Raw genomic sequence first — 26,568 nt, 5'->3', positions numbered from 1 at the left:
TTTAGCATGCATTATGTTCAAAAATCTTTATGTTTTAAATGGAAAGGAGAGACTTGAGGAATACAAAATACACCGAAATTCTACTGGAGGCACGCTGGGTCTCTCTCACCATCTCTGCCCTGCCTTCTTTCCACTTCTTTTGTACTTTCCTGAGCAGAGCGCTTTTACGCCTGGAAAAACTCAAAATAGCTCAATAATTCCTGTTTCTGCAAATGAACCTCAGCATACTTAACTCTAACGATCATCTTCACATTCCTTCTAGCAGATGAGATAGTCTGCCCAGTTACTTTACAGGTTAATCCGTGCCTCCAACTCAACCTCTCTGAACTAGTCAGCTTGGAGACTCTTGCTTGACAGGTGTTGAAAGGAGGTCAGCCTGTAACTGGGCTGTCAGGATCCTTACCTTAGCATCCCTAACCTCGTGGGTCCCCAAGAGGAACGGTTCCAATTTGGGGAGAGAGGCTTGCAACTCAAGCTAATCAAACTCACAAGAACGTATAAGGCAGAGTGCCAACTTCTAAAAATACAGTGGAACATAGACCTGTCACCAGGACTGAACTTTTCAAAGGTTTTGCTTCCTCTTTTATGACTTCTGCTGGGAGTGTTACCACGAGCTGTGTGTAGGGCCCTGCTGAGGGATAAAAGCTCATCATTACCCACCCTGCCAGCAAATCTCCGGGGGTGATTTCTATCACTCATTCATTTCTTCTTGAGAGTCAGCCGATCGCGAAGTTCTCCAGGTAGCTGGCTCTTTCCCCCCTCTGAATTGCACCCAGATTTGCACATTCGATTTCCGGTCTAAACAAGGCAGGAGACCCAGTGGAGGGAGGGGGGAGTCCTTGATCCCCTGGCCTCTTTTTATCTGCCTCAGCCCCCTCCCCAGACCCTGCCAGCTCCAGGCTCTGTGCCCTTCTCCAAAAGCTGCCTGCTGATTGGAGGAGCTACCTTCTAATTTAAACAAACTCAAGAACTTTCTGTCAGAGGGTGGCGGTCCCTAGCACCCACCAGGGCCCAGGGCACCTGTATCCCCATGTTATGATGTATGAAATCCTATACTCGTTTTCACATCAAAAGCCCCTGGTCTGTGCTTGGATCGCATCACTGGGCAGGAGAGGAGGAAGCCTCGGGATTCATTGTGGAAACAGTCAAGACGAGAAAGAACCGGGGCTTTCTGGCTTGTTTGCCGAGAGGCTCAGCTCCCAACGGGGGGCCTTGTTTAAGTCAAGGTGCTTGGGATTCTTTCCAGAGGAGTTCCGTTCTTGCCATGGATTGGGGGATGGCAGGTGGGGTGGCTGCCTGGTGCACCAGCCGGGCCTCTTGGGACAAAGCAAAGCGAGGAGCAGACCCGCAGCTTGACCAGTGGCCTGAGATCTGAAGCTTTTCTGTGATGTAGGGCATCCAGAGGAATGCTGCTGCCAGCCTTGTCAGGAAGACCCGGCGAGGACTCAATAATTTAGGGACTGCAGACATTCTCGAAGCCCCAGCAGTTTTAAGTAGCAGTATCCAGAGAAGCATTTGTTGCTTTATGTGGAATTTCTTGGTTACTAGATATGGTCTTTGGAGAGCCATGGCGTGATGTCTGGGGTCCAGGGCAGGCTAAGCACTGTCCCCCCCTCTACAAGTTTGGCAGATGAAAATAAAGATGGCGCAAAGCTGAGAACTCATAATAAGGACTTCGCTGGGGGGATTGGAATTGTTCTGGCGTAATGAGAATTTGTGACACCAAACACATCATTTCTTAGAAATCATATTTCTCCTTTGCAAGACTTATAAATATACATGACAGAGTAAATATACTTGTTACCCAACACTTACCAGATATGTTCTTTTTTTGTCCTTTTTTTAAATTGAGGTATAATTGACATGCAATATCCTATGAATTTTAGGTGTATCTCACAGCAAGTCACCATTTTTCCACATTATGAAGTGACACCCCCCCCCCCCCAGGATAAGTCTCATTGCCATCTGTCCCATCATATATACTCTTGTGTGTGATGTTCTTTTTCCTCCAGTCCCAACTCGGGGCAGCTCCAAACGTTTGCAATTCCAAAAAAGAATTTTGCATCATGAGGCACCTGGGTGGCTCAGGCAGTTAAGCATCTGCCTTCAGCTCAGGTCATGATCTCAGGGTCCTGGGATCGAGCCCCGCATCGAGCTCCCTGGTCAGCGGGAGTCTGCTTCTCCCTCTCCCTCTGCCCTATCCCCTTCTCGTGCTCTCTCTTTCCCTCTCTCTCTCTCAAATAAATAAATAAAATCTAAAAAAAAAAAAAAAAAATTTGCATCATACAAATAATACATAAATATATTTCCTTTATGAAAATGAATACAACCATTAAAATATGCCTGACTACCCGTCAGTCCGTCTGCTCCATAGACTATCTTGTGGATGCTTTCAGGACTTTTCTATTCCATGTACATGGTTTTATATTGTTCTGTTTTTAACACTCCTGGTATCACACTCTGTTTTGTTCCACAATTTGTCCCTGGGATCTTTCTATGTGGGCCTATTGATTTTCAACTGCGGCAGAGTATCCTCTCCCATGGTTTTGCCATAATGTACTGACCATTGCTGAAAAGATTAACATTCATATCCTTTCCATTTTTCCACTGGTATATTGCCTGTCGTGAACACCCCATAGATGCCCATCTGTGAACTTGAGTCTTTGTCTACAGGACATACCAAAGAGTAGATGGGATGCGTTAAAGGATCCGTATGTTTTACTTCTCAAACAAATACTACCAAATTGCCCTCCAGACTTTGGGTACCGCTTTATACCCCTAACGGCCACAATACTGCAGTTCTACTGTGGTCCTTTTTTTTAGGTTAAGGCTTTTAGGCCAAAGGAGCATTCGCCGTTAAGAATGTAAATTGCCAGTGGAGATGACTGGTTTTAAGTCCTTAAGGCCTTGAAAAGGAATGGTGTCATTTTGGGGGTGTTTTGGCTGGATGCTGGGAACAATGCATCCATGGGGTTTCTAGGAAGCCAGGAGGAGTCTGCAGACTTAGCCGACTCAGTGGGCCCTGAGGTGGGAGTGGGGTCACCAAAAAGGTGGTAAGAGAGCGTCTGTGGGATAAGTTGCAAGTGGGGAGGTGCTGGGGGAGCTGGAAGATGGGTCTCGAAGAACTAGCCCTGCTTCAGAGTTGGGGGTGTGGATGGGCCACGTGTGTGTGTATACTCTTGTTCCTAAGACCGCCTCCTCCGTCTACCCCGTCCCAACCTACTCCCTTCCTCCACGAGCCTGACTGTGGGGGGGGGGGGGGGGGCTGTGCACGCTAGTTTTATGACTGTCCTGGGGCAGTTTGTCAGCCTTCAGGAGAACGGACCCGCAGGATAGAGATCTCAGCCCAGACCAGCTCTCGGCCAAATTCTTTCCTGATAATGATCATTTCTAAGACCAGAAAGTCTTGTTCCTACGGATCACCCATTCAACCTATAACTGTGATGAAAAGCCTCTGAGGGTTTTACCCATCCTGAAGCATTTTACATTCTGAGAATCCTGGGCAAACATTTGTTTTATGCTCAAGACCATTCCTGATCTATCACTGAACCGTAGAAGGTAAATTATTCTACCATCCAGTTCATATGTTTTACTCTCTCACTGTTTAATTCATTTAACAAGACAGTTAAACTTTGCAGAGAGAGGCTTATTTAAAACTGAATAGTACTTCTTATTTAAAACTGAATACTAGCCCTTTATCTGATATGTCATTTGCAAATATCTTCTCCCATTCTGTCAGTTATCTTTTGGTTTTGTTGACAGTTTCCTTTGCTGTGCAAAAGCTTTTTATCTTGATGAAGTCCCAATAGTTCATTTTTGCCCTTGCTTCCCTTTGGCATGTTTCTAGGAAGAAGTTGCTGCGGCTGAGGTCGAAGAGGTTGCTGCTTGTGTTCTCCTCTAGGATTTTGATGGACTCCTGTCTCACATTTAGGTCTTTCATCCATTTGGAGTCTATTTTTGTGTGTGGTGTAAGGAAATGGTCCAGTTTCATTCTTCTGCATGTGGCTGTCCAATTTTCCCAACTCCATTTGTTGAAGAGACTGTCTTTCTTCCATTGGACATTCTTTCCTGCTTTGTTGAAGATTAGTTGACCATATAGTTGAGGGTCCATTTCTGGGCTCTCTATTCTGTTCCATTGATCTATGTGTCTGTTTTTGTGCCAGTACCATACTGTCTTGATGACAGCTTTGTAGTAGAGCTGGAAGTCCGGAATTGTGATGCCGCCAGCTTTGCTTTTCTTTTTCCGCATTCCTCTGGCTATTCGGGGTCTTTTCTGGTTCCATACAAATTTTAGGATTATTTGTTCCATTTCTTTGAAAAAAGTTGATGGTACTTTGATAGGGATTGCATTGAATGTGTACATTGCTCTAGGTAGCATTGACATCTTCACAATATTTGTTCTTCCAATCCATGAGCATGGAACGTTTTTCCATTTCTTTGTGTCTTCCTCAATTTCTTTCATGAGTATTTTAGAGTTTTCTAAGTACAGATCCTTTACCTCTTTGGTTAGATTCTTTCGTAGGTATCTTATGGTTTTGGGTGCAATTGTAAATGGGATCGACTCCTTAATTTCTCTTCTGTCTTGTTGTTGGTGTATAGAAATGCAACTGATTTCTGTGCATTGATTTTATATCCTGCCACTTGACTGAATTCCTGTATGAGTTCTAGCAGTTTTGGGGTGGAGTCTTTTGGGTTTTCCACATAAAGTATCATATCATCTGCAAAGAGTGAGAACTTGACTTCTTCTTTGCCGATTTGGATGCCTTTGATTTCTTTTTGTTGTCTGGTTGCTGTGGCTAAGACTTCTAGTACTATGTTGAATAGCAGTGGTGATAGTGGACATCCCTGCCATGTTCCTGACCTTAGGGGGAAAGCTCTCAGTTTTTCCCCATTGAGGATGATATTTGCTGTGGGATTTTGCAAATGACATATCAGATAAAGGGCTAGTATCCAAAATCTATAAAGAACTTATCAAACTCAACACCCAAAGAACAAAGAATCCAATCAAGAAATGGGCAGAAGACATGAACAGACATTTTTCCAAAGAAGACATCCACATGGCCAACAGACACATGAAAAAGTGCTCAACATCGCTTGGCATCAGGGAAATCCAAATCAAAACCTCAGTGAGATACCACCTCACACCAGTCAGAATGGCTAAGATTAACAAGTCAGGAAATGACAGATGTTGGCGAGGATGCGGAGAAAGGGGAACCCTCCTACACTGTTGGTGGGAATGCAGGCTGGTGCAGCCACTCTGGAAAACAGTATTGAGGTTCCTCAAAAAGTTGAAAATAGAGCTACTGTATGACCCAGCAATTGCACTACTGGGTATTTACCCCAAAGATACAAATGTAGGGATCCGACGGGGTACGTGCAACCCGATGTTTATAGCAGCAATGTCCACAATAGCCAAACTATAGAAAGAGCCAAGCTGTCCATCAACAGATGAATGGATAAAGAAGATGTAGTATATATATACAATGGAATATTATGCAGCCATCAAAAAAACCCCAAAATCTTGGCGTTTGCAACGATGTGGATGGAACTAGAGGGTATTATGCTAAGCGAAATAAGTCAATCAGAGAAAGACATGTATCATATGCTCTCACTGATAGGAGGAATTCTTAATCCCAGTAAACAAAGTGAGGGTTGCTGGAGTGGTGGAGGGTGGGAGGCATGGGGTGGCTGGGTGATAGACGTTGGGGAGGGTATGTGCTATGGTGAGCGCTGTGAATTGTGTAAGACTGTTGAATCACAGACCTGTACCTCTGAAACAAATAATCCATTATATGTTAAAAAAAAAAAAAGAAGATAGCAGGAAGGGAAAAATAAAGGGGGTGGGCATCGGAGGGGGAGACGAACCATGAGAGACTATGGACTCTGAGAAACAAACTGAGGGTTCTAGAGGGGAGGGGGGTGGGGGGATGGGTTAGCCTGGTGATGGGTATTAAAGAGGGCATGTATTGAATGGAGCACTGGGTGTTATATGCAAACAATGAATCATGGAACACTACATCAAAAACTAATGATGTAATGTATGGTGATTAACATAACATAATAAAATTAAATTAAAAAACTGAATAGTCCTTCTCAAAAGTTGGATTTGAGAAATTATAGCAGATTATTTTAACTGCAGTTTTAAAATTTCAAAAAAAAAAAAAATTTCAACCAACATCACCTTTTTTTTTTTCCTTTTCTTTGTTGAGCCTAAGAATCACCTGAGGACTTTTTCAAAATCTGGACACCCACGTGGCACTCCGCATTAGTTAAACTGAATGCCTAGGCAGAGGGAACCAGATGTCCATAGTGGAAACTACCAATCCAATGGATAAGAGAAAAAAAAAATTTTTTTGGCTTAAAAATTTCTAGGAAGTACAAGACAATCATGCCATTAAAATATTTTTAAATGCTTTCATTCTTTTCCTGTGGTCAAAGAACTCCATAATGCAACAACAGATGTATTGAACAGTAATTTACAAAATGAGAGACAATACTAACAAAATTTGCCCAATTTCAGGAAACCTGGGTGGCTCAGTCAGTTGAGCGTCCAACTCTTGATCTCTGCTCAGGTCTTGATCTCAGGATCGTGAGTTCGAGTCTGTGCTGGGCTCCATGCCTACTTAAAAAAAAAAAAATTGCCAAATTTAGACGTTAAGATGTGTTTTTGATTATAACACTTTTGAGTACAGAAATAACGCAAGCTATAATGTCTTCTTGATGTTCATGACGAGTTTGAATGTGGATACAAAGGTCACACAGGCATGCTTCATGCACCCGAGAAGTGGACGGACCTCTTCGTAAGCAGCCAAGGGCACTTAGGAGAACCTCATTAAGTCCTGCATTTTGTCCTGCCCTTGGTGCACTAGATTGAACTTTATTGCACATGCACACACATACTTCCACTTTATCAGTTTGAAAATTCTGAAGAATGCCTGCAAAACTTAAACTCCGCCACCACCACCCCCCAAGGCTGGAATGGAAGGGGTGGGACTCTTGTCCCATCCAGGTCAAAGAGCAGGCTTGCTGCCTCCTGCAGGGCCCATCGTGAGTGAGTCAGCACCCGGGCCCTGCAAGAATGCCTGCAAACCCCAGCCAGTCGCGGTACGGGGGAGGGGCCTGTGTGTCCTCTCTCTGGGGAGGCAGCTCACTGCAGCCTCCTTCCTTTGCTCAGCTGCCTAGAATAGAATGCCTTGAGTAGGGCCTGGTGGGGTGGCTCCTCCATCACATCCTATCATCCTATCCCATCTCCTGTCACATCTGGATAGACCGCGGAAGTTCTGCTGTGTCTCTTAGCTGTTCTTGCTGGCTGGCTGGGTCTTTGGAGGACAGTGGTTGATGCCGTTCACACAGGCCGACTTGGTGTCTGCCCACCTTGGACGTCCTCAGTCTGGACAGTAGCTGCCTCCCCCTTCTCCTGGGAGCCTGCTCCTCGGCCGCCCCCCTCTCGGGCTGAGGGTCCCTGCTAACACAATGGTACGTGCTTCCACTGCACCTGACCTCGGGGGAAAGCGTTACCTGACAGCTCAGGCCCGTCCTTTGGGGGAACTGACCTTGGGCTCGCGGGCCCGCCGAAGCTGTGTTTGGACAATGCGTCTTAGTCATTCGAGGGGAGTCTCGACAAGAGCCAAGCAAGCGACCGAAATGGGGTGTGTGCTTCCTGTGGTCTTGCCCTCTCTCTTTGTCCCTCTGCTCTGGTATTCGTATCATAATAACATAGATGATCAGCACTTGTGGGAACGCTCTCTTTACTGGTTTTCTTTCATGCTCCCACAAGAGTGACACAATCCTATCTTTCGAAATAGACTTAAGGGTAGAGAAAAGGAGAACACGTTGAAGTCAATTCATCTTTAAAGAAAACTAGTGTTTTCAGCCATCTGACTTCTCAGTGTCGAATTCTCCCCTGAGATTGGACTGTGTTTTGAATGTGATGCGGGACCCGGCTGACACTTTGACTTGGCCTATTTGTGTGTTTCTGCTGTTGTTTTTGTTGTTGAACGGAGGTAAACATTCCGAAGTTTCCATGTTCTTGAACCTTGTCTAAAAAAAAAAAATCCCTGAAAAGAAACCTAAAATGACTGATGATTGTATGCAATTTCTGTTTATTTCTGTCTCAGTAGGTGGGTATCTTTTTTTTTCTTCACCTGAGAGCTGAACCCTTTGGCTTGAAAAGAACAGGTCATAGGAAAGAAGACTTACAAACAACTAATGGTCTCATGACTCACCTTACCTCCCCTCACCTTTGCCATTGTTGACAAGTGTAGTGTTTTTTCTGTCTGGACCTGCCTGTAATTTGCCCTAATCTTTCCACTGTCTTCCAGGACTACCAGCCAGACTCCCAGAAATCATGTTGGTAGGATCCCAATCCTTCTCTCCTGGGGGGCCCAATGGGATCATCAGAAGCCAGTCCTTTGCGGGGTTCAGCGGCCTGCAGGAGAGACGGTCCAGGCAAGTCGGGTGTGGTTCTGTCCCGGGACGCAGCTCGAGAAGGCTGTGAGCTCATGCCCTCGAGAGGCTCTGCGAACGTTCAGCCTTGTTGAAACACACACACGCATGCACATGCACGCACACACGCGTGCATGGTATTTTAATCTCTTCCATGGAAAAGACATAATGTACCAAAAATTAAGTGCCGTAGTTTCTTTCTGTCATCTAGAATTCCTCCTGCCAAGCAGATGGCTGGAGATTTGGGATGAGCTAGCAGTCTGTGTGCCTGGCTCTCCCCGCCCCCTCCCCTCTGGGCTGCACGTCTCCCACCACAGCCAGACTGGGGAGACTGTGTTTGCTCTAAGTCATGCAGTGGGTAAAGACCGCCTCTGCTGAGCGACTCTGGGCAGCACATGTCCTTCAGACACAGGCTTGGGAAAGTTAGCCTTCCGGTTTCTCCCGAATCTCCCTTCCTCTAAAATAGGACTTCGGGGAACTCAAGAAGGAACACACGGGTCATGAAATAGGTAACATGGAAAAAGTTTGTCTTCAGTTTTTCCGACACGACAGAGGTCTTGGGCCCTCAGGGGCCTACGTGCTCGACCTGTCCTGTCCCCTTTGGTACGGACGGTTATGCCGAGGGAAAGAGTAACTAGCCTGGGAGGCGCAGGGCGGGCACCTGCCAGCCTCGGAGGTCACGGCTTTCCCTTTGACAGCTGGGTCGGTGAGGTTCTGGCCTCTCGGTCTCCTAATCAGATCCGGGGTTGGGGTCTAAGTTCTCTCAGGTGTCCATCTCCGCTTGCAGGCTGCGTCCCTGCCACTAACAGAGACGCTGAGTTCTGCGTTCTCCCTAAAGGTAATGTACTCCAGAAGAAGAAAGCTCACACAAAGCCATGGGTTCGGCTACGTGTGCCTTTCTCTGACGCCGTCTGGAGTAGCCCTTTATCCAGAAACTGTTCATTCACATCCCAGTCGAGTTTAGCAGATGCTTGTGCTCAACATTGCATAGCCCGCGTATTTTTTTCGTCGGATTAGACCCTTCTGCTTCCTCGTTTCCTTGGAAGCACTTGTCCGCGGCTTTCTGTAAGGGTTCGGTGGCATGGTGTGTCCTCACTCAGAGCCCCTGACCTGACCCTGGGGAGCCACTGCTTTGCGGAGCTCCCAGATTTCAGCAGTTCATAAATCTAATAGCAAATCCACCGCTAAACCACACGTAGGATGGCTCAGGTTATTCAGCTATCGGGGACCCGTACCTTCCCCACAAGACACAGATATGAACACAAAATGATTCAAAGGGCATTTCTTTGCTCAGACCCTTTTGGATGCCGAGACTCACGATTTCTTTTTCCTTTGCACAGATGTAACTCCTTCATCGAAAATCCCTCCGCTCTCAAGAAGCCTCAGGCCAAACTGAAGAAAATGCACAATTTAGGACACAAAAACAACAACCCTCCCAAAGAGCCTCAGCCTCAGAGGGTGGAAGAGGTCGTCAGAGCCTTGAAAAACGGACTCGAGTAAGAACATCGACGCTAAGAGCACCCTAGAACGTTTTTCCTTTCTAAAATCCTCAGGGGGAGGAGGGGTGCACGGAAAAGTTTTAAGAGATCATTTTAAAATGTCTATTTCTGTAGTAGACATTTTATTCTTGCACCGTAATTGAGGAAGCCTTCAATGAGTCTCAAACGTGTGAAATATGTCGAGATGCCGCATCACATCCATAGCATCGAGGGAGATCCGAACTAGTGATGTGTTTAACTCAGCGCAGTGTTGGGTTTCACATAAACGACGATGGACAGACAGCTCCATTTTAGTGATCGCAGAGGAAGGATTCTGAAACCTTCCCAAGTTATTATGTTATATATTATAGTCTATTATTATACGGATTGTTGGCCCAGAATAAAATCTCCCTGGTGTGTGGGGAGACCTCTAGAGTTGGTGTCATATTTCACTAGATAGAATTCTGGGAGCCTGGACCCAGGAGACCCAAAACATCATTTGCCCCGTTCCCTCCCCACTGCTTTTTCTTTTTTGGACTTGCAGCCTCAGAGGGGCTCTCCTTTTTGACCATCTGGATGGTATCAGAAGCAACTCCCGGAGCTTTCAGAAAGTTGAGAGATTAGAGCCTCTTCCCCACCGACTCTCCCCTCCCCAGAGCAGGGCTCAGGTTCCTCGTCCCCTTCGGAAGGACAAGGGCAGCACGGTACAGAGGTCACGAGTAGGTCTCCTGTTCTTTTTGCAGTGAGTATCTGGAGGTTCACCAGACAGAGCTGGACAAGCTGACCGCTCAGTTAAAAGATATGAGAAGAAACTCTCGCCTGGTAGGTACCATCCGATCATTAGGATGTTAACCCAGTATTCCTTTTTTTGGGCTAAGTATCTTTTTTTTTTCCTACTGGATGGGGATAGGGATCTGGGGAAGGGTACAGGGATGAGGAAGAACTTTTTAAGAAAAGCAGATCCAAGGGGGAGAGTACTATCTGCTCCCTGATGCATGTATGAGAAGGTTAAAGTTATTCTTAATACTTCTCAGTATTTTCCAAGCATGTTTATGTGGATACGCTTTATAATCAGGAAAAAATACTAAACAGAAGCAACTGCAACCCCCTCTACCCCTCCTCCAAATCATATAAGGAAATGAAAAGTTGGGGTTCTCCTAGCATTTTGTTAGTACAGAATTTGGAGCCCAGAACAACTAAGAAAATAGTACAGGTCAATGACGTCAGGGAGGGCAAGGGGATCCCAGGGGCACCTGTTACGAGAAGTTGGGAGGAGCCCCTGAGCCCGTTCCATTACATGTCCTTATGTCCCGCAGCTCACAGGTGTCCTCTATTCTAATAAATTTGTGAGGACTTATCTGGTTGAAGAGGTGCTTCTCCCCTATACACTATTTTAAATAATTTTGTTCAGTTCAAAATGATCTTACACCTTAATCTTTCAAGGTGTCACAAAGCCCAGGAAAAGTCTCCACGCACTAAGAGGTAGAGCTGTGCATCAATAGCCACTGTCTTCTTCTGTTTTCGGAGATCTGCTAAGATGTGTAGTCATGTCCTTTCCGAAGGCTCAGAGGCTAAAAGCTTTATGGGAGTTAAAAGATTTTATCCCCCGATGATGTTACAGTAGGAACTGCCCCATCTCTGTGGGGAGCAACTCCTTGTGGAATGGCCTTCCGCTTTGGAATGCCCTTGAGCATCCTCAGTGGCAGCACATGTTTCTCCTTGGAGAACAATAGTGAATGGACGCAGGAGCTCTTGCTGGGACCTGGTGTTCCATAGAAAAACCCTCCTGATGGGGGACATGGGAATGGTGTGCCGATTACACTGTGCTATTACAAACACACAGGAAATGAACTTGCTTAAAAAACAATTTGTGAAAAGCCTATCACTGCCCTCCAGGACTCTCCTTAAACACCAGTTTTATATGTTTAAATGGGAGGGCAAGGGCTATCCCTGCTCCATTCTATGTTAACTTGCTTTCCTTATTTAAAAGTTAATATGAATTTATGTGCCCCTCAGGATGTAAGAGAGGAGAGCTGAAAGCAAGTGAGACCCTTGGGTGCAGAGAGATTGGGGTGGAATTCTGGAGACACAGAGGGAAAATAAATACGGGCCCCTAAAAGTACTCTCGCCACTATTTCAAATAACCCAGCAGAACTTTGCAGGAGTGATCATTTCTTCCCCGGAAATGCAGAAATGCAAACTGAATCCCTCTATTGAAATCAGTAACAATTGTGAGGAAACTATGTTTTAATCTGGACACTCCTTCTTTATTTTAGGGTGTGCTGTATGACCTAGACAAGGTAAGTTATCATTCTGTGGGGGGAGTATTGCGAAAAAATAAAACACTGCATGTTTGCAGAGAGGTCCGTGATTTCCTCTTTAGGCATAACCAGATCTCCAAGAACTGATGATTTTTCTAAGCCTAGTAAGTCATTCTTGTATCTAATGAGGGCGGATGAATAAGTACCATGATCTGTAGCTCCAATAACATCTTGAAGGTCACTTCCATTAAAATGCCACCTGGTTGTAGGGTTTCTCTGTGCGCTGATAAGTTCAAGAACTTTCCAGGTATTTGAAGGTCCTTACCTGTGTTCTCTCTAATTGACTGCCGTATTTCATCAAATTGAAGATGTCTTTGATTGAAAAACACACCATTATTTTATATCTCCCTAAGGGAAAAAAAGTGATTCCAGGTAAACCCTGGCACGGTTTTCTCTGTTCACTTAAAATGTGTATTTTATACTTCGTGACAAAACTCTTCTAGGCTTCTTTTAAATGTAGAGTTTGTTTTTATTTATTCATATATGCTGCTGCTCTCTTTGCATGCCTTTCTGTATATACGTAATTTTAATGCTGAATCATGGTGTAATATTTTTTGAAGACATTGGAGAGGGTAATTAAATTTAATGCATGTAATAACAATATTTATAACTCAAAGAGATGACACATGAACCACTGTGATTATCTTTGAGCACGTACGGACAGTAGTTTCAAAATGCACCCCGGTTTCAGAGACACTAAACTGTAGGGTGGTGAGTTCATCTTTGAGATGATAAAATATGTTACTGTGAAGGATTAGAAGTATGCCCCAACAGGATATTGCCCTGCTAGAAACCCAGTGAATTCCATTTGATTGGCCTCCCTCAATGTTCAACACAAGGATTCCCATTACTAACTCAAGCTCATCTCTCAGAATATTTATTCGATATTTTAGTAAATACTTTCCAAATTGGTATTAGAGATTCTCTGAAATAGCCAACATTGGAAGGAAGGGGAGGTATTTAGCATTTTCTGGTAATTTTGGGTCTGAGATCAGGAAGAAGATATTCTTGTTGGTCTAGATCAGTTAAACTGTAAATGGCTGTACTTTTTCAAACTTCTTCTTTTAATTCCAGCAAATTAAAACGATTGAAAGATACATGAGACGCCTGGAGTTTCACATTAGTAAGGTAATGAAGTTCCCGTTGTCTTGGCTTCTGGGTTTCTGTCCTCAGTCACTAATCAATACGCCTTTGGCCTAAGCATGGCACGTAGTCCGCGGAGAATGTCTTACCTAATTGACTCCTAAACTGATTATCAATTAAGTCCTCCAACGGGCAGGAAAGATGGAGAAAAAGGAGAAAAGAGCCTGACAGTCTGGCATAGCTCTGACTCTCCTTCCGTTCAACGAACATTGAAGTGCTTCCCACAGGGCCTCTTGCTGGGCTTTTAGTCCCTGTGCAGTCTTGGTAAAGATCGAACCAAACTCACCCTACACGAAACTTCACACTTGTGTAACTGGACCCTCTGGGGCCATGCATATAGCTTGGTTCCCCGTAAACTTCTTCACGAAGGCCTTGAAAGTACTTAAGGACAGGTGCCATGTACGTCCCTAACTCTTTCTCAAACTCCTGGCTCCTTCTGTCCTTCCTCACATGGCGTGGTTTCCAGGCACCTTTTCTTTCATCTTTGTCGCCCCTGTCGACGTGGGCCATTTTGTCAGGACCCCTGACACCCAGCCCTGAACCCTACAAACCATTCACTGATGATCCAACCAGGCTAGCATGGGGTGGGACTGTCACCCCATTGTTCTGAACACTGCCAAGAGTTACTGGGGCAACCTGAAAATCGTTCCCACTGGGAGCCGCTAAATCCCACCAATGGTCATTCCTATATGCATCCATGTGCATCAGCCTCTCTTCCAAGTAGAGAGACTGGAGCCTTCAGCCGATCCCTCTGCTAGGAGTCAGAAGCCCTAGGCTCCAGTCACATATTCTCTGGGCTATATCACCCATGTGGACCTTGGTTTTCCACTCCGTGAAATGGGGCCGGGAGGTGCATGCATTCAATCTAAATGAGCCTAAGAATCCTTTTGTTTTAAAATTCTGTGACGATTTAGATGTATGTAAACATATGTATATGCAGCTGCCTTTGCATGTTTCCACTTTGAAAAATATCTATTACCTGGGCGAATCTGAAATTGCTCCAATTTCTGTTAAACTCAATAAATAAAACAATGACATCCATTCAGAGGTATCTGTGTGGCAGGCAGGTGTTGGCAAATTACTCTGTTTAGTTAGAAACACAGCAAGAAAACAAAATCCCTCTCAGGTAGGAGTGTATGTATCCATCTTGCAGCCATCGTGGTTAGCCATGACGACCCCGGGGGTCACGAAAGGTTGGGGGCGGTCTGTTTGCAGCACCTTATGCACAGCATGTCTCACAAATGGTACTTAACTGAATGAGTCCAGCAGTTGGTTTGCTGAGGGTCCCTGCTGACGTGTGGATGAGACCAACGCTTGCCTACAGTCGGCCTGTTCCCACTCAAGTGGGTACAGAGTTACCCTTTATCCTACAGATTAACTCCATGGGGCTAGGATAGGCTGGCATTGAAATGAAAACAAAGAATTAACTCTTCTGCAAATGCAGAGTAACAGACTGCATCTTTAGGGCTAAACTGATGTCCCCATGAGCAGTTTCCTATAGAGAGGATTACAGTCTCAGACTTTAGCAAACCCAGTAGTGGGGAAAAGGGAGGAAGGGGCAGCTTCCCAGGGGACCCCATGGGTGAAACAGTCTGGCCTGCCCTGGAAGAGGGATCAGCTCTTGTGTTTCTAGGGGTTTTGTGGGGACCAACCCCATGAGAACGATCTGCAATGTTTATGTAATATTCCAGATTCCAGCCCAGCCCTAACCTACTGAATCTGCATCTCAGAGGGGGGCCTGGGCATCAGCATTTTAACAAGCTCACCAGGTGAGTCTTAGCTTGGTTTTAGGGTATGGCAGCCACCCTCTCTGCCAGTCACCAACCCAAAGATTTCATCAGCAGCTTCACTACCCTTGACCTTGCATCTCCCTCTTAATCAGAGACAAACCCATCGACCCCAAAGACGAAAGGCTGCTTCCAGAGTTTGGCAATTGCTCTCACCAAAGTGGAGTGAGTTGTTGAAGGAAAGAGCAACAGAGAATCCTTTAACCAGAGAATAATTTCCAGTCTCTTAATGTGCATCTTCTAAGTTGAGTGTGATTGACGTCTAGACAGAGATCGCAATGGTGGAAAATTCCACCTACTCTAACAGGTCCTCCTGACGCTTTGTCGTCAGCACCCAAAAACTTGCTTTCAGAACGAAAGAGGAATCTTAAACTCTGAAACCCATTATATTCATCTCCACCTTCCTCTGGTTCTACAGCCTTTTGAGGGAATAAAGTTTGTACTGAAATGAAAAATTCAAGTCGGCCGAGGCAGGTCCCTGCCTCGAGAAGTCCCTGATTTCCTTTGCTTCTACCAACACCTGGGGTTCGTGTCCTTTTCATCTGCCTGCAAACTCCTGTGGTTAACTGGGGAGCGAGCTGATAATGGGGGAGAGTGCAAGACTGTGGACATATATGTGATCAGCAATAACCAGGTTTTCTCGACTTAAGCACTATTGATATTTGGAGCTAGTCTTTGTTGTAGGGCACTGTCGTCTGTCCCGCAGGACGTTTCGCAGCATCCCTGGCCTCTGTCCCTACCAGATGGTGGTAACACCTCCCCGCTGTGAGGCTGGAAATAAACGGCTCCAGCTTTTGCCAAATGTCCCTGGGGTGTCAAAATCGCCTTGGGTTGATTGAGAATCGCTGTCTTCGAGATAGTAAGTGATTCTCAGGCTTATAAAATGAGTATGATCAATAGTCATTTGCAAACAGCATATGATTGTTTGGACGTATAAATGTAGATGTATAGCAGAAAAATGCTCACCTCCAGTGTTTCCATTTATTGTTTTAGTGGCAGTATTATTTACACAAACACTGCATAGTTCTTAAGTGTTCAGTTTGATCAAGTTTTGACAGTTGTGTTTCACCCTCATTTTTTTAAAAGATTTTATTTATTTGAGAGAGAGACACAGAGAGCATGAGCAGCAGGGAAGGGCAGAGGGAGACTCCCCGCTGAGCAGGGAGCTCGATGCGGGGCTCAATCCCAGGACCCCAGGATCACGACCTGAGCCGAAGGCAGGCGCTTAACCCACTGAGCCACCCAAGTGCCCCTCTTCACCCTCATTTTAAGAATAATTTAATAACTTTATTTTCTATGTTGTTGAGGCTCTTTATTGAAGATGATTTTTTATTTAAGATTTTATTTGAGACAGAGAGCAAGAGCAAGAGCAGGGGCGGGGGGTGGGCAGAGGGAGAGGGAGAAGCAGACTCGCCTCTGAGCAGGGAGCCCGATGCGGGGCTCGATCCCAAGACCCTGAGATCATGACCTGAGCCAAAGGCAGACACTTAACCAACTGAGCCACCCAGGTGCCCCTATTGAAAATGATTTTTTTTTTTTTTTTTTTTTTTTAAAGATTTTGTTTATTTATTTGACAGAGAGAGATACACAGCGAGAGAGAGAACACAAGCGGGGGGAGTGGGAGAGGGAGAAAGCAGGCTTCCCGCAGAGCAGGGAGCCCGATGCGGGGCTCGATCCCAGGACTCTGGGATCATGACCTGAGCCGAAGGCAGACGCTTAACGACTGAGCCACCCAGGCGCCACCTGAAAATGATTTTTGTAAAGTCTTGGCTCAAGTTCTTTTTAAAAAAAAAATGCTAAATGTAGATGTGTGAATATCACCTTGTGACAATACCCTTAAAGTGGTAAGAGCCTCGCGGAAATCCTTCCTATGTTTGTTCCTTATGTAGAAGACTGCGGTCTCCTTCATCCAGTACTTGGCTCACACAGCCCACCAGTGTTAAGCTCATTTTCATTTCGTGTAATTTGAAAAGAAGGCTCAGATTAAAATCTGCTTTGAAAGAGAAAATGGATCCCAGTGGCTAAAACAAAGATGATGGGTCTCTGGTTAAAAGGATGATGCTTCGGGGGGGGGGAGGGCGCCTGGGTGGCTCAGTTGGTCAAGCGTCTGCCTTCCACTCTGGTCGTGCTCTCAGGGTCCCAGGATGAGCCCCACGTGGGGCTCCCTGCTCAGAGGGATGTCTGCTTCTCTCTCTCCCTTTATCCCTCACCCTGCTCATGCTCTCGTTCTCTCTCAAATAAAATCTTTATAAATAAATAAATAAATAAAAGGATGACACTTCTACTAGAGTCTCCTTGTTGAGGTCAGAAACATAAATATCTTTTGGACTGAACAATGGCCTGTGTAACTTCTTTCAAGTGGGATTAAATAGTTCCATCCCTCGTGTTCCCTCCTGTGATTCTGACAGGTAGATGAACTCTACGAAGGGTATTGTATCCAAAGACGCCTCCAAGATGGTGCCAGCAAAATGAAGCAAGCCTTCGCGGCCTCGCCTAGCAGCCGGGCTGCCCGTGAGAGCCTGTCGGAGATCAATCGCAGCTATAGGGAGTACACGGAGGTATGTGCCGCTTGGCTACCTCAGCCTACCCTTCGGGGAGCTGTCTTACCATTTGCCTCTCTTGCACTCTTTGGGGGCTGTCCTTCCGTGGAATTGTTTAAGATGACTCTCGGGCACTTCTGTCCTTCGTATTTTGGTTCAGTCAGTCTTCACTGGATTCCACAGCCTCCGTTGGCCTTTCTTGGTCCCCGAGCGTCACCTGGCAGTCACTCATGTCCTAGTGCCTTGGACCGTGCTTGTTCATGAAACTGAAAAGCCGCAAGATGTCAGATGCTACGAAGCCATTCACTGACCAAGTCTTGAACTCTTCTGTGCTCCCTGCTGCCTTGCGGTCTCTGCATAGGGAGGCTACGGATGCTTGTCGAGAAGTTCAGCGAATGCATGAGTCAGCCACAGGGCTCTGGTTTTTGACGCTCTAAGTGCACTCCTAAATTTTCTAGTGTCCAGGCTAATCTGGCTTTATTCCCAGAAGTAGAACCACCCTAGCGGTTAAGATAGCTGCCCTGAAAGCTGGGTGTCACCAACACTCCAGCCTGTGATGATTTTATGCTAAGGAAGTCCCCTTCTCTCTTCAAGGAGACAAGATAAAGAGCCACAAGCAGAAGTGGGCCTCCCCTGGCTTCTGTCTCTGAGGCCCCTGCATCCGACACAGGGAGGCCTTCCCTCCTCCTGGGGTCACCTGATACCAAGTGTCTTTGATGGAAGACTGAATAATTCAAGCAGCACATCTCACTATCCCGAGTGTCTGCTCACAGATCGAATTTCATAAATGAAGTCATCAGCCTCCTGAGGGTTCATGGGGTCTGCTGGGCAGTTCCCGGAGCTGAGCCTCTGACCCCATGGGTCGCCTTGTATGGTCGCTCCAGCAGGGTCTCTGGTCTGAACCGTTTTGTCTCTCTCTCTGTGTTTCGGCTTCTTTGCCTATATTCCCCTTTCAGAAGAATGATTATTAAATGCATAAAATAAAATATGCGGAATCCAGGAACTCAGAAGAAACTAATGATACTGAAATAGGCATTTCAGTATTAGTAGTACCGTTACCAAAATATCTTAAAAAGCAAAATATTTTGATATAGTGCTGTGCTTTGTTTATGCCACGTTATTATTAGCACATCAAAATTAAATTATCAGCTCTAGCATTGCCACTTAGTTATTGGAAGTTATAAAATTTTATTTTTTTTTTTAAAGATTTTATTTATTTATTTATTTGAGAGAATGAGAATGAGAGAGAGAGAGCACATGAGAGGGGGGAGGGTCAGAGGGAGAAGCAGACTTCCCGCTGAGCGGGGAGCCTGATGTGGGACTCGATCCCAGGACCCTGGGATCATGACCTGAGCCGAAGGCAGTCGTTTAACCAGCTGAGCCACCCAGGCGCCCCAGAAGTTATAAAATTTTAAAGTAGCAATAAGTATGAGTGATTGTTCAAGGTTCTCTGGAACTGGTGGTGTGGCGTGAACACACCGGTGATTTCTGTGTGTCAGAGAGCCACAGGTACCAGTCATACCGCTGGGGCTTCCCACATCCGTGATGCTTCCACACCGTGCATTTCACTGGTTGTGAAATCATGGGGACTTTCTCTTCCCCCCGTCTAAGTTCGTGGCCCCAGGGCTTAAGACGCCCTGGCTTAGAAGCAGCCCTGGTTCCTGAGCCCTCATTTGTGCACGTCTCAGAAATAAAAGAGCACTTAAAACGGTCATTCGGAGTCCAGGAGCAGGTAACTGACCGGCAGCCTGGAGAAGCTGCCCCTTCTAGAACATTCGCCGGCTGTTTCCGAAATACCCATCCTTGCCCAGGTGCCGGCCCGTGGCATCAGACTCCGCTCCCACGTTCAAAGATGTAGAGGACCGTTGCAGCAAGAGGAACTGCGCCTTCAGGGAGAAAGGAGTCGGACTTCGGTAGCGTCTTACCTGACATCGGTGGTTTTTGTCTTCCCGGAACCGCAGAGCCGGGACTTTATCACAGAGAAGGTTCTGGGGGAGAGGCTGGGGGGCTGCTGCAGGGGTGGCAGGACTCCTCCACAGCTGCCCGGCTCAGACGGAAGAGCATCCTGACCCCAGAAGTCCTCACCTGCTAAACTAGCTGCGCCCCCCCTGTTTTCTTGAAGACGCTCGTGGCAACCCTGCTTGCAGGCTAACGTCCCTGGCGTGTCGGGCAGGTGCCATGTGTTCCTTCACCGGGCCGCGCAGGGCTCTGAGAGAAGCGGTGTTCGGTACCGAGGCTTTGTTTCAAGCGGCCCGGAGCCCAGGCTTCAGGACGTTTCCCCGAGGTCTGTGAAGCTCCCCGAGGTACCCAGAGCTCACAAGGGCAAAGGCAATGCCTTCGTCTTTGCACCCCATCGACACACTGGTGCGGGAGGGCATCTTCTGGAGAGAACGACGGGACGCTGTCGCCTCACTCAGCCATCCTGAGGTCCTGAGCCCACAAAACGCAGACGGAGCACTCCCTGTCGGTGCCCACAGGGCTGTGGGCTAGCACGAGTGCCCCCCACCCCCGCCCCCCACCATGGAGGCCGGTTGCTGGGGGAGAAGCCTGCAGGTGCCACCGTCCCCCACTCCCGGGGGCCGGACGGTCAAGGCCGCCTCGGGAGAGCCCTGGCCACGCACTTTTCCTTTTTCGATCTCCAACACCGCCTGCTCTGTTGAGGTCCTCAGATCCGGAGGAAGTAGGGCCGGTGTGGGTAGGGACCTGTCTAACCACACACTTAGATGGTGTCCCTCCTCCTGCCTTCGGGGGGCCCTCAACAGTAGAGTGAGCGGAGGACTCTTGTCAGGCCCAGGAATCATTTTGGGGGCACGTGGCCTTTACCGCAGGAAGCCAGCCTCACTCACTTGGCAGGACACAGAACCGCTGTTATTATGGCCCCGATTTCTATTCAGAGAAATTTCCAACCGACAGAAAAGTCAAGACTACTATAATAAACACCATCTACCTTTACCAGTTGGTGACGTCTTGCCATATTTGCTTTCCTTCTCTCACCTATGCTCAACTTTTTCGTTCTTTATCCTTGTTTTTTTGCTGAGTCATCTGACAGTAAGTAATGGACATGGCGACCCTTCTCCCCATAAGTGTTTTGCACAGAACCCACGGTGGTCGCCTGTGTCTCCCTGCACAAACACACGCCATTCCCACAACTCAGACAGTTAGTCAACTAACGGAGTTATCCGATGGCCTGTGCATCTTCAGATGCCGCTATTTGGCCCGGTCATGTCTTTGATAACTGTCTTAGTGTATTGTCCTTCAAGTCAGGATCTAATGGAAGATAACAGGTGGCATTTGGTTTTTATGTCTCTTTAGCCCCTTTGGTCTAGAACTTTTTTCCCACATTACCTTTTTGTAGAATCCAGGCCAGTTCTTGCAGAATATCATGTTCTGGATTCGTCTGTTTATGATATAATGTGATGAGATCATTGATGTAACATCTGAAGGAAACACAGCGAGTCTTCTGCTGTAGGAGGTCCCAAAGTCAGCGACTTAAGAACCTTGATCTTCTCCATTTAGGAGCAGACTACTTTCCTTCTTCCTTTTCTTTTTTTAAAAAGATTGTTTATTTAGTTCTTTGAGAGAGAGAGAGATCACGAGCAGTGGGGAGGGGTAGAGGGAGAGGGAGAAGCAGACTCCTCACTGAGCAGGGAGCCCGATGCTGGACTCGATCCCTGGACCCTGAGATCCTGACCTGAGCCGAAGGCAGAGCCACCCAGGCGCCCCCAGACTGCTTTCCTTTTTGTCTAGCATCCCAATCCTCACCATTGTGCATGGAAATAAGTGAAATTGTTCTTCTGTGCTCTAAATTTCCCGTACACCAAAAGGCTTGCATAGACTCTGGGTGGGGGGGTGGAATTTTGTCCAGAACGCTTCACGGCAGGGCCAGGGAGCTCTCTGCAAACAGGTAAATGCTGGTGTTCAAGCCTCGAGCTGTAGTTGTCTGCAGCTTCTAGAACATCACGTGCTTTGCGCTGTTGGTGACAGAAGCCTCGCGCTGATGCCAGTTTTCTGTCCTCTTCACAGAATATGTGCACCATCGAGGCAGAGCTGGAGAACCTGCTGGGGGAGTTCTCCATCAAGATGAAAGGTACTCTTTCCCCTGTTCAGAGAGGAAGGCGCCGTCTCCGCAGACAGAGCTTCTTAAGTTTGAGCGCACACGCTATTTTTACTTTGCTTGCAAGGACACTGTGCCGCCCATGCTCACCCCTCCCCATTTGTGAATGTGTTGATGTTCCAGAACCTTCTAGTCCTGAGACTTGCCTGCACCCTTAAATCTTTATTATGGCAGAATCTCAAGCATACACAGAAATGAAGAGAATGTTGCAATGAACCCCATAGCACCTAGATTTAATAATTAGCAAGATTTTGCCACATTTGCTTTTCCCTGTTTTTCCCTTTGATGATATATAACCCAGATATGTGAGTCTGCCCGTGTGTATTTCAATATGCATCCCTTAAAGAACGGGGGCTGCTTCTTACGTAAATAATCACAATGTCAAGTATTATCACATCTGATAAAATTAATATGCCTTTGTTATTAATCCACTCCATTATCCAGTTTCCCCAGCTGTCTCCAAAATGCTTTGTACAGTTGGTTTGTTCACACTGGGATCCAAATAAGGTCCATGCGTCGTGATTGGTCATTAGGTGTCTCTTAGGCTTCCTTTCATCTAAAGCAGACCCTTCCCATTTTCCTCCTACTGTTGACTTGGCATAGAAAGCGCTGTTGTACGGACCATCCCACGTCCTCGATCTGTCTCTTGGCTTCTTTGGGTGTCGTTTCAGTCGCTCCTTCCTGCTCACGTTTTCTGCAAACTACCCACCCATTACTTAATGGTATTTATTTTTAGTGTAAAACCCACAGAGGACTGTGCATTTTCCTCCTCTGTCCAGTGCATTTCTGGTGTTTGTTCTGGAAAGCTCTGACCTAGAAGCGTGATTGGTTGTTGATATCTGTACCGTGGCATCTTCAGAACAAAAAAAGGCACGCCAGCTTTAGGAAACGGAGCGTGGCCCGGGTGTTGCGGGCAGGGCTCGCCAATTGGCAGCCACGGGTCCGTTTGTCTTGAATGTGGGCCCATTCACTGTGGCAAAGAGAGAACTGGGGTGGAGGCACTCTGGTCCTCACGTTTCTGCAGCAGCTTGATCCCTGGGTTGTTGCTAATGGAGACTTAATCACCCTCTTGTTGACTTTTTGCAATTAAGGGAATAGGGAAGGGCACTTTTTTTTTTTTAAGTGCTCAGCAGGAGAGCTTCGTTTTCGAGTGAGCCTTCTTAGTCTGCAGGGAACTGTTTCTATCAAGCACTAGGCACCCCCGTGAGAACCACTCTGAATGACTTATTCCTAGAATACCAACGACCTTGACCTTCAGCTTCCCCAGTGGCTGCATTCTTCTCTATGGCAGACCTGAGTGTGAACTGGTTTGTCATTCAGTGTGAAATCTCAACACTTGTTGTCCCACTGGGGTGGGGCCTCCGCGCTTTTGTCAGTTTTTCGTTTATTGTCTTCATGTTGGGTCCTCTTACCTGAGTCTGAGGTTCCAAAACCGCTCAGGCCCTGCCCCAGACCCAGCAAGTCAGGGTGGGCCCTGGAAGATTTTTTCTTAAGACTCGCAGGATGATTTCATCAGCAGCCTCATTCTGGAAAACAACTGCCCTGAATCAGTGTTTAGCAGAAAACACGTCCCTCTCATGTCCCCCGACACTCGGCACCCTCCGTGCAGACTGGTCGGTCTCACAGCTGGGAGAGACTCAGGTCACACATCTTCTCACGATTCACACAGGGAGTACCAGATTTCCCTGATTTCTGTTATCCAAGGCATCCATTTTTGGCAGGATGATCATTTCCCCATTTTATATGACTTGTCCCAGAAGTCACATAGTGAGTTGGAGTCAAAAGTGAAACTGAATTCCAGGGCTCCTGGCTTCTAGAATATTCCCACACTTGGTCTCCTATGAGGCGGGAAGTTCGAAGAGAGCAGAGCCAATACTAGAAACTTGCTCCAAGGATGGCCTCCTCTGTGGGAGGGCCGTCTCCAGCCCAGCCCACGGGCAGCGTGGGTGTGGAGCTTCAGGCCTGGGCGTCCGGCAGATGATGGTGCCGGGGGCCCACCATCCCTGGGGGACCCGGGCGCCAGCTAAATAATAGCCCTGGGTCCTGAAGGGTTATCCTGGTGGGCTGACAGGACCTCCTGTTTACCGAGCAATTCCTTCTCTGCCTCTGCCTGTTCTCTCCTTCCCGCCTGGTCTGCTTCCGTCACTTCTGTCTGGGCGCTCGGTTTCCCCCAGGGGGACTCTAGGCCCAAAACATACTCTCCTTTTTCATTACAGATTATTCTCCCTTTGCACGTCCCTAATCTAACATGAAAACTCAGAAACGACAACTAGGAAGCCTTTCAAAGGAAACACCTCCATGGAAATCTTCCTCTCTCTTGATAAAAGGGAAGCCTCCTCACGCTGCCAAGAAATCTTGCATCTTTGCAATCAGCTACTTTCTTATCTGTGACTCCTTCTGGTAAAACATAACCACCCCCCAGCACACATACTGACATCCACTGAGGATATTTCATAATATTGTCAGACCTGGTAACCCCGCTTCCTCCAGCCACACCCTTCCACACTTCCCTTTCTGCACCACCCAACACAAAGAAAACAACCCTTTTGGTTTTGTGTGTGTGTGTGTGTGTGTGTGTGTGTGTGTGTGAGTTTGGGCCCCCGGGGGTGTGGGTGCCTTGTTGATAAAAACAACTGATCGGTTACAGAACTCCTGTTCTTGGCCGAGCACGAGGCTGCATCCAGATGAGTGGCCCCTGGCCTTGAGTTCCACACAGTCCACTGGAGAAAAATGGATGTATGAGCCAGTGCATTCAAATTCAGTGGAATGAATGACCCCCCCCAGACCACTGGGATGGCCAGCTTGTCTCCGAAGCCCCCCAGGTGACGGGAGAAGGGTGCCACTCACCTATCTAGGGGGAGGGAAGCAGGAAGGAAGGAGGAAGGCTCCCCAATGTAACCCTTGAATTAGAACGAGAGAGACTGCTCTGGGCAGGTGAACAGCAAGAGAATGGCATTCACCAAAGAGGGAAGGGCACGTTGACAAATGGCAGGTGGCCTGGCTGGGCGGGAGCCTGTACTAGAAGAAGAGCTATGGATGTCCATTGCCTTGAATGTCAGGCTAATGGGGGGGTCTCTTGTTAGCCAGGACCCAGATGAAAAGTGGTCTCTCAAGGAAAGCTGCTGCTTCTCCCAGCTTGTGCTCCGTTCCAGTGCAATCCCAGGTAGTGGGTATCTCCAAGCCCAGGCCTGCCTCCCCGGCTTTCAGGGCAGAGGGAAGAACTGCCTGTGAGCTAGTGAATCTGCACAATGTATGCCTGGTCAATAAATCAGGGAGGCTTGGAACAGAACTCCCAGCCATTCAGCTGCTTGGCTCCTTTCCTTGGAGCAAAGTGTGACTTCCTTACTTTCATCATCGCTCCACCCGGTGCGGAACTTTGTTAACATTGTCGCGAATACCCAGCCATCGTTTTCTGTGTATATGTGCTGTCAGCAGGTGCGATCTGTTTTATCTTTGGAAAGGAAGCTCATCATAGAACTAGCAAAAATGGGGAGCATTCTTCCAGCAGAAAAGTCTCCGAGCAAAGGAAGGAAAGGTGGGAGGCTACGTACTGTGGCATCTGGGCCTTACAAACGAGGCCAGAGAAGAGCCGTTTTATCTGGGTGTTTACAGTAAAACAGCCAAAGGTACAGGAAGATGCACCATAGAAATAAAAGCCCCCCACCCCCACCCACCCCTGGACGCTCACCCCCCATGACGGTCTGCAGAGTGGCCATCAGGAACGCTTTCTAGACGGTGCAGCAGTAATCACAAAAGTGCTGAGAAAACATGAACCTCTCCCCAGCTGTGAAAATCCCAGCAGGCCTCTGGCCGGGTTTGAAAGACATCGAGCTGTAACTGTAATTGCCCTGCTGTTGGTTTCAGTTCTGCAAGCAGCACGGTGATTGGCTTACACGAGCAGCGGGGACTTCAGAAGCATAGGGGCAGACCCGCTTCTGCCGGGCTGGTGCCGGTCGGCAACATGCTGGTGATCAGCGCCTCGGGGTGATGTCAATACAAGCAGTTTCAAGAAGTTTTGCTTCAATAACCTGGGCTCATAGGCTCAAAAACCATGCCTTCCAAGTACCTTTTTCCCATTTGTCTAAGTTCAGATATGAAATTTCTAGTAATTTTTTTTTAAAGATTTTATTTATTTGACAGAGAGAGACACAGCGAGAGAGGGAACACAAGCAGGGGGAGTGGGAGAGGGAGAAGCAGGCTTCCCGCAGAGCAGGGAGCCCGATGCGGGGCTCGATCCCAGGACCCTGGGATCATGACCTGAGCCGAAGGCAGACGCTTAACGACTGAGCCACCCAGGCGCCCGAAATTTCTGGTAATTTTGAAAGGGAAAAAAAAAAAACTTCAAAGCATTTCCCCCATACATACCTTTATCCACACTGATACCAGGTCAGTTTCTTGCTTTTTGGCTTTTTTAACTAGGCTTCTGTTGTAATTGCACAGGTAAACTGGCAACGGGTGAAACCTGAACTAATTTGCAGAGGTTTTATTTTATTTTATTTAAAGATTTATTCATTTATTTGAGAGAGAGAGAGAACACCCAAGTGCGTGTGGGGAGATGGGCAGAGAATCCTCAAGCCGACTCCCCGCTGAGCAGGGAGCCCGACGCAGGGCTCGCTCTCACGACCCTGAGATCATGACCTGAGCAGAAACCAAGAGTTGGACGCTCAACCGACTGAGCCGCTCAGGTGTCCCTCTGCAGAGGTTTTTTTTTTTTTTTTTTTTTTTTTTTTTTTTTTTTTT

At 47.1% G+C, this 26,568-nt stretch overlaps 1 protein-coding gene across 5 annotated transcripts in view; it reads left to right on the top strand.

The window, feature by feature from the left end:
* RIPOR2 (RHO family interacting cell polarization regulator 2) overlaps positions 1-26,568 on the top strand; it is a 110,479-nt gene that overhangs the window by 48,615 nt on the left and 35,296 nt on the right. For all 5 annotated transcript variants that reach the window (XM_032424634.1, XM_032424635.1, XM_032424636.1 and 2 more), the window contains exons 2-8: positions 8,322-8,448; positions 9,786-9,941; positions 10,667-10,745; positions 12,200-12,223; positions 13,319-13,372; positions 17,583-17,732; positions 21,738-21,801. In XM_032424634.1, the coding sequence (XP_032280525.1) occupies positions 8,322-8,448; positions 9,786-9,941; positions 10,667-10,745; positions 12,200-12,223; positions 13,319-13,372; positions 17,583-17,732; positions 21,738-21,801 (654 nt within the window). The remainder of the gene's footprint in view (positions 1-8,321; positions 8,449-9,785; positions 9,942-10,666; positions 10,746-12,199; positions 12,224-13,318; positions 13,373-17,582; positions 17,733-21,737; positions 21,802-26,568) is intronic.

The sequence above is a fragment of the Phoca vitulina genome, unplaced genomic scaffold, assembly GCF_004348235.1.
Source record: "Phoca vitulina isolate PV1807 unplaced genomic scaffold, GSC_HSeal_1.0 scaffold31, whole genome shotgun sequence".
Classification (NCBI taxonomy): domain Eukaryota; kingdom Metazoa; phylum Chordata; class Mammalia; order Carnivora; family Phocidae; genus Phoca; species Phoca vitulina.
The sequence above is the reverse complement of the archived record's forward strand: the minus strand, read 5'-3'. Positions and strand labels throughout refer to the sequence as shown.